Source organism: Tetrahymena thermophila (genome assembly GCF_000189635.1).
Source record: "Tetrahymena thermophila SB210 genomic scaffold scf_8254814, whole genome shotgun sequence".
NCBI classification, from domain to species: Eukaryota; Ciliophora; class Oligohymenophorea; order Hymenostomatida; family Tetrahymenidae; genus Tetrahymena; species Tetrahymena thermophila.
Window position 1 is genome coordinate 514,656 of NW_002476570.1, and position 14,257 is coordinate 528,912.

Consider the following 14,257-nt stretch of genomic DNA (forward strand, 5'->3'; position numbering starts at 1 on the left):
TGAATTAGTTAATGAGTTGTAAAAAAAAGATTCGCAGCTAAACTGGCTTAAAACATTAAATTTTATGTCAAAAAACTCTTAGCACTCCTTAACATTAACTTATGTTTTTTTAGGATTTAATTCATGTATACTTTTATATTTAATTGGTCTCTTTATTTCCTACTGCTTAAGATAATTCTAGTTTTATAAGTCTGTTTTTTTTAGCGCAGTGATACAATTGTATACTTCCCCAATAGTTATACCTTCATTAGCTGTATCTATTTCCTCATAATCTCCTATTGGATTAGTAAATATCTTCATGACTATTTTGTTAAGTAACCATTTTAATTTATGAATTATATAAAAATTTTAGTTTCATGTTTGCTAAAAGCAAGCAAATAAATATCCATAAAAATCAATTAATATTTGGGATTACATTACAAATCTATTATTCAAATTTTATTTAATTAATTTTGTAATTACAGATTAAAATATCTAGAAAATTTAATTATAAAATAGGCTTAATAAGTTGTTTCCACCACCAGAAACACAGTTTCAATAAATTAGATCACTTATCAGACAGAATTTCTAATTTAGCTTCCGTTTCCAAAAATTTTTTGATACTATTTTGTCTCATTCTTATTAATTAAATTTAGTCTAAATACATATTTATAATATTTCCATTTCTGCTTTCTGTGACTGAAATAGTTAAGTTTTGGATTTCTTTCTCTTATATTGATTAGCTCATCAATAGATTATTTCTATTCCTTAACTTTTTTAATCTGCTTACTAGCATTCTAATATTAGTATTCCTTAAAACAAATATCTCAGTTTCAATTTTTTAATAAATTCTAATAGTTGCAGTGTTAGCTTATAAAATATCTGAGATATGCTATGACTATAAAGTTGAGAAAATAAAAAATTTCTTTTAAAGCTAAAATAAAACTAAATAAATCCCCTCATACGCTTTAGATTTTTTAATTAGAGATCTTGCATAGAAGTAAAAATCTAGCTAGCTAAGCTCTTTTTAGATTCATGATCATAAAAATGAAATTATAGAAAACGAAATTATTGCAAGTCACATAAAGAATTGCACTAAATCGCCTTATTGTCATTGTGATAAAATGAAGATGGTAATATAAATTGCAACTAATTTTTAATAATAAATTTTGATATAATTTTAATTTATAGGAAATGCAAAATAACTAAAAAAGAACAAATTGTGATTTTTAAATTGAAAGAAAAAAAGTTCTTGATTCTGAAATATAGCAAATGTTTGATAAATACCTTAGATAAAAGAATAATTTAACATACGTTCATTTTAGCTATTTATATTTTTTGTAAGATAAAATCTAAAATGATCTACTACTAAATACATAAATATATGAACTAATTTACAAAAATAAAAAAAATCTTAATACTTATGACATTGCTCATTTAAAATACATTTTGTATTAAAATAACATCATTTAGTAGTAAAATAATCATTTGAAATTAGATGTTGTGTTTAAGCATGAGGAAAAAATAAATAGTATTAAATTTTAATTGGCTGATTGCATCATTTAAAAAATAGAATTTCTTAGATTAATTACTGAAGATGTAATTGATCTGCATCAAATATAAATTATATTTTCTAAATTTTTAGTGCTTCGTAAAAAATTAGAACAATCTTTCAGATAGCTAATTGAATTAAATAGCTTTTGTTAAGAGCTTTCAAATCTACTTTTAATTTTTGAATAAAATATCAGCTTTTTTCCAAATAAGTAAAATTTATATTAAGTTTTTCAAGTAAAATAAATTAATTTTTATAAAAAAGGGATATTTTCGAGTTAAACTTTAAAACCTCAAAAAGTAAAGTAAAGTTGTACCAATAATTATTTAAAAAAAGATCAGCTGCTATCTTTATATCTTTACTGAGTCACTCATTTGGAGAAATCAATCAAGTGTCTAAAAATTTTGAAAGAATTTTTGGATTAAATAGTAAAGGTGTTATAGGGTAGAATTGTAGTGTTTTAATGCCTCCAAGTCTTGCAAAACAGCATAATAATATCTTAAAAAAATATTTAACTAATGGGAGCAATTTATAATCAAATTCAGATCAATAGCCATTATTAGCCATGAATAAATAAGGTAATTCTTTAAATTGTTCATAAATTTAATATTGATTGATTATTTTCATAAGTAAATTAATAATAATTTTGTTTTAAAAGTAATTTTATTAAATTATTATAAAAACAAAAAGGATTTCTCTTCTAAATAAGAAAGTAATATCAAGTCTTTATTTCTTAAAAAAATGAGATAGGGTTGATTGGGTTGATTTCTTGCTAAGAATCTTACAAAAAAACAGACTTTCTAATCATTAACTAAAAATAATTTCCTTTAAGGATAGAGGCATGCTCATAAAATATATACGAGAAATTATTTTAAAAGTATTTAGGGTAAAATAAAGAATATCAAAATATATATCTGAATAGATTATTTCCAATATTACCATAGATTCTCTAAAAAAATCATCATAAAAATACTAAAAATATTATTTTGTAAAATTATGTTAATCAAATTGAAGAAGATAAGCATAAGGTAATGTTAACCTTTGGATTCTTACCTTAAAGTTAAATAAAATTATAACCAACAGATTTAGTAAAATAAGTCTAGCTCATAAAATAAGATAATATATAAAATTTATTTGAGCAAGGTTTATTGAGTTTAAACAATAACAAACTAATTTTAATTAAATTTAAGATGTGGCAATAAAACGATGAACTTTTAGATTTATGCACGATTTAAATCTAATCAATAAAGATTTTAACTAATGATATATTTTTGAATTCTCACTATGAGACTTTAATGTTGGATTAACTTAAAGACTATTGCTCTTTGACTTATTCAAATAGCAAGCTAAGAAAATATTTATAAATCAAGTAAAGCTAAGAAAATCCTAGTGTTGAATTTTAATAGAGTCTAAGCCAAATAGTACTTGAATAACCTTCTATTGATTAGTTAAAATAAATAAAATTCAAAGAAATTGCTACTCTTAATGAAATTAATTTATCTAAAACACAAAGGTAACAAAATATACTTTTTCATCTAGTTTTTTATAAATTTATTTGATAATATATATATTTATTAATGAATAGATTTTATTTTTACTTAGGAAACACACTTAGAATAAATTATTATTTTTGACTTTATTTTAACTTTTTTTGAATATTTTGCTTAAAAATTAATTTAATTTTTATAGGGCCAGAATTAAAACTTTGTCTTTTCAAACAACTTAAAATGAAATTTTACAAAACAATGAGCCGGAATGCTTATAAATAGAAAACACTGCTAACAATATATTTAGTATGTCTACATTTTACTCCCCAAGACACAATACTTTGGGAGAGTAATAGTTTATTTTACAAAGTACTGCTAGAACTTCAGAAAAAGAAATAGCTTACTAAATTAATAGTAAAAATAATTTGTTAAGTATGTAAAATATGTAAAAGCATAATGTTGTAAGAGAGAAATAAAATTCAATTGAAGATACTGACTCAGAAAATGAACAGAGCTAAAGTTTGAAGGAAGAAAAATAAAATAAATCATCAGTACTAGAAACGCTTAACCAAATTTCATCGTAATAAAAATCTTTACCTTAGAATTTGCAATCAGTATCAACATCTATAAATTCATCTTACAAAGTAGAAAAATTGCAGATTTATAATACTTTCAAATCAATTAATAAGCCTTTGTTATTCTTAGTAATAAGAAATATTTCAATAATTTGTCTCGGTAAATTTTGAACTTTAATTTAAATCAAAATTAATTATTTTTAATATAATATTTTTATAGTTACTCTTCTCATATTTATTTTGGTTGTTTTTATCAATTTAAGAACATCTTTTTAGCTCAACACTAAAAATTTTTATTATATTTCATGGGGAAATAATTTAAGAGCTGAGAGAAGTAAATGCTTAAAAAGCATTTTTGTGTAAATGATATTAAGTAATCCTCTTTATGGTTATTCAAGCGATCCTAATTTAAATTTATACTAGAGTTAAATACTTTCAAATGCTGCATAGTCTTATAATTAATATTAGTAATTTATTACTCAACTAACTCATGAAAAAATGGAAGAACTTAATTTCATGCAAATCCTTTTTGAGTAGTACTCAACGGTATTCTACTACAGCCTTCAAAAATAAGCAAACATAACGTCTTCAGGAATATATACTTTGTTAATGGATTTTTAATCTGTTTTTTAGCTTTTAATAATGTAGCAGTATAACCCTTTAACTGAATACAGTGTCTACAGCCGTTTCTCTAGTATTGCAAGCCTATTGGCTCTTATTTAATAGTCTTAGCAGCAATCTGTTTTAGATACCTTTAATCAAATATATTTTATTCTGGTTATTCTTTTGATAGTGATGGTAATAATATGCACTTTATTTGTGATTGTAGTATTCCCTGCATATGCTTTTTGTTAGAACTACAAGTAATAAATTTATACCCTTTTTTCTGCTATAGATATAACCTAAATCAGAGAAATTCATAAAAATCTTAATTAGAGCCTTTTAATAATTTGCGATAAAAATACCACACTGTAGTAATCCTATAGAAAGTATTAAAATAGCGGAATTTTAAACAAAAAAAAATCAATTTCTTCAACAACAAAATTAAAGAAATTTTCAATTAAAATTTTTATTTGTACAACAATTTTTTATATAATTTTAATGATTTACCCTGTGATAAATTTAATAATAACCAACAACTTAATTAATCAGTAAAACAGCAACTAAGATCTATAAGGTAAGTTTTAACTTTATTTAAAATAAATCCTTATTTTTTGGTTAAAATATTTAATAGGAGCTATATTGACCACAAAAGCTGCATTTGTTAGTATTATCACAACATATTCTTTATATGCAAACTCTGCTCTTAATCCAAATAAAAATAACTTTTAAGCTTAATATTCATAAAAATATAAATAGTTAGCACAGTTAGCTCAGTAATCTTATCAAAATCTAACTTAGATAGTGTAAAAATAAGATTTAATATAAAGATATGATTAGGATAATTACAATAAATTTGTATTTTAAATTCTTGAAAAAGATGCTTGTAATCCAATATTCAATAATCCTTAGCTTGTTTATAAAAATTTAACTAATTTTAATGAGATAACTTGCAAATAACTGATTGACGGTTAGCTAAGCAACGGACTTTTAAATTCATTATCATATTTTCTCAATATTATGAACAATATATTTATCCTTCACCTTGATAAAGAATCAATTAGTAAATAATAAGAATTGTCTAATTATTTATAAAAGTATAGACTTTTAGATTTAAATATGGCTTCAGAATATCTATAAACAGTTTAAGATATCCTAAATAATTTTATTTATAGTAATATTTCTGATTTTTTTAGTTACATGAATAACATACAGATTGCTCTTTTAATTTATTAGTTTATAGTGCTCATAATAGCAAATTACTTGGCATTTTTTGTCTTCTTTAAATCTATTTCTAGATCAATGAATTAAGCTAAAAATTCGCTTACAATAATTTAAATGAAATATATAATAGAAAGTCCTTATATTATGAGTTTTGTAAAAAAGTAATAATAAATTTGAATGTAACTTAAATCGTCTTTATACTTATATTTATCTATAGAATATTTATATTCCTGTAAATGTTAAAAATTATTAAATTATCCACCATAATTTTTAAAATATTTTAATGAGTTTATTTTTAAATTTATACTTTTTGTATGAAATCCCAGTTGTGTATAATATAGATGATACAAAAGTTTTTTAGAACAAAATATATAAATTAAGCTAAAGGGCATGTAGATAGATGTAAGGGGTTCAGCTCAATTTTAACTAATTTTAGCTTTTTGAAAAATAAGATATTTTTATTGTTTTTAATTAATTAATATTAAAACGTTCTTTTTAATTATTTATTTATGGTTAAGATTTATTTAATAAATAGAAAATATAACTCAACAAAAATATAGGGTTTTTTAATTTATATAACCTATTTTGCAAATGATTATATAATTTATTGAATAAATTTTTCTATTTTACTTTTTTTTTAACTTACTCAAAATTTCTTCCTTGTTAGATATTTTTGATTTTTAATTTCAAAGATAAAATAAAAAAAAATAAAAAATTATTTTAATAATTATGGCTGATCATAATGTTAAACAAATTAAATTTTTATTATATTCATTAGAATAATTATTTATTGAAATAATATAAATTTTAAGTAAAATTAATACCTATTTAGCAATAAGATGAATTTAATTAACAAAAGAAACTTCTAAAAAGGCCAATTTGATGAAACAAAAACATTGAATTAGAAATAAAAATATTTAAAAAACAAAATAATATGCTTGCTAGTTTATTAAATTACATAATTTACCTTGCATAAAAAACAATACACTTATTAATATTTGTAATAATCGCTTTAATTATTGGTTGATATTAACAAATTAAATTATATTATTAAAAAAAGCAAAAAGATTAAATAAACAAGTTAAAAACCATAAAAGAAACAAATCAATACATTTTGCTATGCTTAAGTAGATTCTCTGGCTTCAAAAGCTTAAATAATTTTATGTAAAGAATCAATAGACTTTACTGAAGGTATGGGACAGACCTCTTTGGGTTGGTTATGCAGGAATTTTACTAAACTATTGTTTTTTCTTTTTAATAATGATGAATGAGAATACCCTTAAAGATTTGGAGTTAAAAGACTATACTATGTAGAATTTTCGATATATCTCAATATATAGTGAGCATATAATATCTCATAAAACAATATTTTTTATATTTTTTGGTTTTAATATTGTTATAGTATCTTATTTAATTACTCTTTTAGTAAAATTTCTAATAAAACCATACGAGAACTTAAAATAGCCTATACTTAGTGTAATTATTCAAGGCTATAATTTGTTTATAGTAATACCTTCAATGTTCTACTCACTAGTTGCTTTGGACGCTTTTAGTTATATAAATATATCTTTAACTATATTATTAGGTAATGTTTATTTATCATGATTCATTTTCAATAAATCTACTTTTTAATTCATTTTAAAAATACCTATCATTACACATTAAAAATATGAAAACAAATTAGATAGATAGATCCCCTATTTTGTTTAAATATTGCATGAATACATCAAATATAATAAAAATAATAAACCTTAAGTTTGAATTTCATAATAAGAGCACAAATCATTTAAAAATTAAAAATTAAAAAATGTAACACAATGGTAAATGTAGAGGAATTTAGCTTAAAACTAAGAATATGAATTCTATTTCATGAAATAACTTTAATTACTATGGTATGTATTAAATACTCTAAAATTTTTAGAAAAAAAGAAATTCCACTATTTTTACAACTAGCTAGAACAATTAATTTTTACTTATAATTTTTTTACTTGAAAATAAATTTTGAGTGTAAATTAAAAAATATAAAAAACTTAGCGCTTATTCATTCAATTAAGACCAGTACTTAAATTAAAATGTATTTTTTACTACTGTTAATTAATTTCCCTATTAATTCAATTAAAATAAGAGTTATTTTACAAAAAATTTATTTATTAATCTTAATTATTTATTTTTATAAGGTTTCTTTAGTTCTAAACATCAATCAAAATACTCATTTGAAGTAAAAGATCATTTATCAATATAAAATTCCTATCAAGAAGTGATTTAATATGTGATTAATTTAATTTACTTGACAGCTGGCGCTTTGTTAAATAAGAGTTTCATTTCTATTTTTTATTTAATCGTACTTTCAATAAAACTAACTCGATTAATTCTGATGAACAATTATTACTCATAGATGATATAAATATTTGAAACTTAAATTGTATTATCCAATTTTATTTGGTGCATTATGATCATGATAGCACAATATAATAAAAATATTGATTTTTTATTGTTTTTGATTCTGGTATCAACTCCTTTGTCCTTCAAAGCAATAGCTAAAATTATGTAATTTAAAATTAAAAGAGAACAGTCTTTTTTTCTCCAGCATTCTACAGATATTAATTGGAAAATTGAAGTAAATGCTTCTCAGTTTGATTTTTATATTAGACGAATTTGGTAAGACTTTAATGCTTAATCTAGAAAGTCAATGCTTGAAGATGATAGCGCTATTCATACAGAGTTAATTATTTTTTGGCATATCTAGTCATGTACCAAAAGACCATTCTGCTATTGCTAAAATATTAGTGAGGTAACTTAAAAAAATACTTTTAAAATTATCAAAAAAATGAAAATAATATTTTTAAATTTATTTATGTTTAAAATGAAAAATTTAAATAAATAAATTTTGAGTAACCTTTTAAAAAATTAAAAACTTTGTATTTTATAAAACACAATAATTAGATCGGCCAAACTAATATGATCAAAGAATATTTGCTTGAAAGCAGCTTCAGAAGAATCTTTCTAATTGACTATATTAATGAATTATTTCATAAATTTCTTAATCACTAAAAAAATTTTAATTCAACTCATTTAAGCCATTTATACTTCTTAAAGCAATGCTCTAAAAATGCAGCTCTTCTTAACATAAAACTATTAGAATACTATAAAAATTATAATAAGAGCATGTCAATGTAGAATCTTTCTACTTTAGAATATTTGATTTCGAATCAAGGTAAAAATACTTCAGAACTAAATATATATAATGTAATACAGTTTGATGAAAGTATTTCCAGTGTAGCTGAATAAGAATTAAATTTAATGGATTAAAAAACAGAGTTCTTAAAATGCATTTCTTAAGATTTTATTGAACTACAAAATCTAGAAAAGACAGGTGTAAAACTATGCAGTGAACGAGATGAACTAGAAAAAAAGCTTAAGTAATTATATAAAGTGAACCCAAATAATGAATATCTCAATTTTTTAATTTCTAATTATTTATGCTGCTTGAGCTTTGATGACTCTAGGTAAATTTTAACTTATTTATATATATACTTTTTAATTTAATGATTATCTAACAAAAATAACCACACATTTTTAATTAATTTTTCTATTTTATTTTTTAATAGGGAACAATTTTTGCAAAATCTTAAATACTAGAAAAAGCCAAATCAGAAGATATTCTAAGCTGCCTTTTCCAAAAACTCAGCCGTTGTTTTTATATCACTACTTAAAGATGAGTTTGCACATATAAAAAACGTCTCTAATAGTTTCTTATTAAATTTTTAGTACGAGAAAAGAAATATACTTGATAAAAATGTTGCAATCTTAATGCCGAAAAGCATTGGTATGTAGCATGATAAAATAATTTCTAGATATGTAGAAAGAGGTTTTTTTGAAGAGTAAAAAATTAAAGATATATAACCATTGTATGCTATCAATTCTAAAGGTATTTATTTATTCCAAAATAATTAAATTTAATATTAACTTTTCCTTTCAAAAATAAAAAAATCAAAAGGTTTTTTAATTGAAATCTAACTAAATCTTCAAATTAGTTTAATGGGTCTTAATTAAATTGGAGTAAGCGGTTTGATATAAGTTAATAAATCGTTAAATGAGTATGTTGTGATTACAGATGTAATCAATAATAATCTTGTGTAAGCTGCCTCTACTTAAATCTATATTGATTTATTCCATCCATATATCGAAAAGCAAGAAGAATACAAAAAAATATTCATGCCTTAATGCATTCCTCTTCTACCACATGTAATTAAAGCAACTATGTTAGAATTTAATTAAAGATTAGGCGATAAATAAGATAATAATAATTCTATTTAAGGGATAGCAAAAAAAGCTTAAATCATTAAGTCAAAAAAAATAGAAACAATTGCATTTCTTCCTAAATTTAGAAAAAATGGAATTTCAAGATTGTTTTTGAAACCCTACGATTTAGAATAAATGATTAGAAATGGGCTGTTTACATTAAATCTGAATGACATTTATATAGTTTAATTCAAAGTTCAAGTTACTATAGATGAATTTTTGAATGTAGGATAACTTGTCTTTAAAACTATTAAAAAAATTGAAATTTAAGAGTAATAAATTTAAAGTATTAACTTGCTATTTTTGGAATAATTGAAGTAGTATTGTCCAAATTGCAATTTTTCTTAAGAAGAAATTTAATCTCTTTTCTTTATGAATGACTGGCAGACCTAATTATTTAGCAAAATAAATTAGGTTGTTGATAAGTATTCTCATCATCATTAAAGCTTAACAAATTTAAACACAATTAAAAAGTAATATGAAAACTAAATAGAAGAAATTTCAGAAGAAAAAGAAGAGGTTTTGAATTAAACAGACAGAGATACTTAATTTATATCTCAAAGAAACTATCTGAATCACTTTGATGCTGATATTTAAAAGGAGGATAACATATTATCTGTATAAAGAGATATAGGAAGTATAGATAATCTTATGACTCCCAAAGAGAAGCATAATAAGCCACTGTTTTCACATAAGCAAATTCAAATTGTTGCTTAAGAAAGTTGGATTAAGAATTTTGAACATTAGTAAATAAGTAGTCAATAACATGGATCTAAAGATCTACGATCTAACGAAACTACCAACATATTAAGCTAAACTTCTTTGTAATCTCCTAAATATAAAGAGAGTTAAAAGTTAATAATTCACTCTTCTCGAGGATCAAAAAATTTTGATTTATTACCATTAAGTATGAAGTAGATAACACCAAATTATACTTAAAGCTAATCACTAAAAAAAATGAACTCTAAACAACTCTCAGACATCAACGAAAAGCTTGAAGCATAAAACGAATAAAAAAATTTGTCTGACGAAGTTTAAGCTGTGCACTAACAGTCTGTTTCATCATCCAGAAACAATCAATTCACCTCAATAAAAAAGATTATAAAAAATTCTTTTGAAAAACCAAGTAGAAGTAGAGTTTTCAACTAGATTTTGATACTAGCAGTTATTTCACTAAGTAAATTTTTTATCTTTTCAAAAAAATTTTATTAGATAAACTAATATGCAAAAATTCTAAAATAATTTCAAGCAAAATTAAAATTTTTTCATTAAAATAATTAAAAAAATACTTTTAAAAGATCCATATATTTATTAAAAATTAAGAAAGAATTAAGAGCAAATTTAATATTAAAGATGATAAATAACTGACCTATATTTATATATAAAAGAAAATTTCATTTTTAATTAAATAAAAATGATTTTTGGAAATTAAAAAATCTAAAAAAATATTTTATACGGCAATAGCAATAATTTAATTAGCTTGATTTTGAATTAAAATTGAATATATTTATGTAAATTTTATATTAATTTTTTTTACTTTTAGTAATCGTAGGGATAATTATTATTGTCTTCTTTTTCAACCTTGAGCATAAGTTTGATTTATAAACTAAAGATTTCTACTATATTCCATGGGGCATGAATATCAGAATTTCAATAAGTAGAATTTTCAAAAACCATATTTTTGAAAAATTTACAAATATTCCAGATTTTGGAATGTATAATAATAGAAATATTTTATCTCCAATTTTTAACTAGAATAAATATGATTAAAATACTTATTTTAAAGATCAAATACTTGAGATAGTATAAGAACCGATGATTGATTTGTTTTTATTGCAATATATCACTGAAAAAAACTTACCAGTAAGCTTTTATAACAATAACACAGATTTTACTACTTTAGAAACGAGAGTGTAACCTGCTTTAAACTTTTATGGCATATATATGTTTTAATTTGCAAATTATAATATGAATGATCCCAACAAAAGTGATAAGCTTATCATGATTAACCTTTTTAATAATTTTTTAGTTTTAGTTAAGAACTTTGCAAACATTTAGTCTCTTTAAGAGTAAAACATTTAAACAAATAATAATTAAATTTAGAGTATAGTCTTAACACTGCTTTGCTTAATTTGTGTTATCTCTTTAGCATTTGTACTAACAATTATTCCTACTTTTGCTTATTCTCAGCTTAAAAAGTAGCGAATATTTTTTTTATTTTCTACGATTGATCCATAAAGAATTAAGGAAATGCATAAAGTAATTCTAATTGCAAGTCAATAAATAATCTAGTATAAAACCAAGTCTCACCAAAAAAATCTATCTCATTTTGGAACAAGTTAATATTTAAAAAATCATTAGTTAAAAGAAAGCGAATTAATTAACAAAAAGAAAAAAATTTCATCTTCTTCTTAATATCCCAAATATAGTTTTAGTTTAATTCTAAAATGTTTAATTGTCTACATCATACTTATAGTCTATCCTGTTGTTAACTATATTATTACTAATACTCTAACTTCTCAATCAGGCGAAAACCAAACACTACAAGGTAAATAAAATATTTTATAGAAATTTTAAATTTATTATCTAAAAACATTATTTATTTAAGTAAATATTATTCTAAATTTTTATCAAAATAAAGAATTAAATTCTATTTTTGATTATGATTAAAATATTTCAAAATTAATACTTATATTATTATGATAATTATTTAATAAAATGAATTATTATAGGATTAATTCAAACTGCGAAGGCTTAAATTTCAAGCAACATTGCAACTTTTGGATTATGTGCTCATTCAGATCTAAATCTTAGCAATGATTATGACCTTTTTCCTAAGTATCAGTAGAGATTTTTAAGTGTTTTATAGTAAGGCCCAACAACACTGTCTCAATTTTAAACAAGTATTTAATAATAACAATAAAAAGGTAGGTTTAACCAATAATTATATACTGATTTCTTTTTCAATATCATAACAAGCGATGCTTGTGCAGTTTTAAAAAATTATCCATAATACTTTAATAAAACTATATTAAATTACTAAAGTTGCACATCTACTTACAATTCGGTTCTGCAAAGTGGGCTACTTAATGCTATAAATATTTTTTCTGACTTCTTTGTTAATGCTTATGAAATTTATCAAATAAATGATAAATAAAAGAGATATAGTGCTCTTGTATAACTTATATAAAAAAACGACTTATTTCAAGTTAATAATCTCTATGAAATGATTATAGAATTTATGACAGGGTTAACTAAATTTATAGTAGAGACAAATGATTAATTTTTTTCTCAGATGAATTTGGTTTAAAAAATTTTGATGGTCTATCAATTTATTGTTTTAGCGATTGTCTACCAATTTGGGCTAGTAAAATATTTTAAGGATATTACATTTTAGCTAAAAAGAGCAAAGCATGTTCTAACAATTTTCGAAATAACCTATCTTGTTGAAAATTCTTATATATTAAACTATTTATCAAAATGAAAATTTATTAATTTTTATCAAAAATGCAAATTCTGATAAATTTTATATAAAATTACATTAAATTCATTTCACAATCACAATTTCAATTTCATAAATTATTTCTAATTAAGATATTTTTTTTGAATATTTTCTAGATAACTTAATTTCTTTTTGATTTATATTAAAATATAATTTTAGGCTTATTTTTTATTTATTTATTATCAAATAAATTAATAAAAGTATAAAGCTTATCATATGTTAATAATTGCAAAATTTATAAAATCAAAATTCAACTAAAAATGATTAAATGATAATAAATTTATAAATTTTTTTGAGATAAAATGAAAAACAAACAAAGATCTATCAAATAAATATATAATTTGTTATTAAATATATTGAGCAAATTTTATTATTGAATTATAATTCAAGAACTGATTTTAACATAAAATCTTACAATTTTTTGAACATGAAGTTTAATTGATAATTTTTATTTTTCTATTACTAACTGTTTATATTAATATTACATTTGTTACTTGTAACATTATTTTTTTGATGCCTTCCAGAACGAAAAAGAAATTTAATATGATCTATTTTAAAGTGGGATTTTTAAAAAAAAGTGGATTTTTTTGCAATTTTTATAAAATTTCTTAGAACTAAGATTATGATTTCGCTTTTTTTAAAATAATATTATTGAGCTTTGAGAATATATGAAAATATTTATCTATGTATTACACTTTTGTAGAGATAATATTCAAAAGAAAATAGAATAGTACGAATTTTATAATCTTCAATAATAAAATAGAAAGGAATTTATTTAATTCTTGAAAATTTTTGTTTGTTATTTAATTTTATCACTTAACAATGAAGAATATCTATCTGGTTTATGCTTATTCATTTTTGTTTATTAGAATGAATTAAGAAAATAGTAAGTTAACTAATATATCTACAGAAAAATAAATTATTATTAAAACCAAATAAGCATCAATTATTTTTTTGTATTTAATTTATTATCAAATAATAAATAGTATAATTTGAATTCATAATTTAAAATATCAGACAACAAACCAAAAGTAGA

The 14,257-nt window shown here is 21.7% G+C and overlaps 4 protein-coding genes across 4 annotated transcripts; all 4 read left to right on the top strand. All coding sequences in view use genetic code 6, as the record gives it.

Moving 5' to 3' along the window:
* Positions 1-356: 356 nt before the first annotated feature.
* On the top strand, positions 357-1,205 carry TTHERM_000414369 (transmembrane protein, putative; the record flags this gene model as incomplete). Its single annotated transcript, XM_012795426.1, has 1 exon — positions 357-1,205. One exon carries the CDS (start codon positions 357-359, stop codon positions 1,203-1,205), a length of 849 nt encoding a protein of 282 aa, XP_012650880.1.
* A 1,516-nt stretch (positions 1,206-2,721) lies between these two features.
* On the top strand, positions 2,722-5,594 carry TTHERM_00414370 (transmembrane protein, putative; the record flags this gene model as incomplete). Its single annotated transcript, XM_001007202.2, has 4 exons — positions 2,722-3,044; positions 3,221-3,753; positions 3,814-4,770; positions 4,828-5,594. The coding sequence occupies 4 exons, from the start codon at positions 2,722-2,724 to the stop codon at positions 5,592-5,594; spliced, it is 2,580 nt and encodes an 859-aa protein (XP_001007202.2).
* Positions 5,595-7,913: 2,319 nt separating this feature from the next.
* TTHERM_000414359 (hypothetical protein) lies at positions 7,914-8,550 on the top strand. Its single transcript, XM_012795427.1, has 2 exons — positions 7,914-8,208; positions 8,361-8,550. Exons 1-2 carry the CDS (start codon positions 8,039-8,041, stop codon positions 8,377-8,379), a joined length of 189 nt encoding a protein of 62 aa, XP_012650881.1. The 5' UTR covers positions 7,914-8,038; the 3' UTR covers positions 8,380-8,550.
* Positions 8,551-8,588: 38 nt separating this feature from the next.
* TTHERM_00414360 (transmembrane protein, putative) lies at positions 8,589-13,203 on the top strand (the record flags this gene model as incomplete). The annotated part of the gene is made up of 5 exons (XM_001007201.2): positions 8,589-8,923; positions 9,026-9,345; positions 9,415-10,896; positions 11,263-12,267; positions 12,452-13,203. 5 exons carry the CDS (start codon positions 8,589-8,591, stop codon positions 13,201-13,203), a joined length of 3,894 nt encoding a protein of 1,297 aa, XP_001007201.2.
* Positions 13,204-14,257: the final 1,054 nt, after the last annotated feature.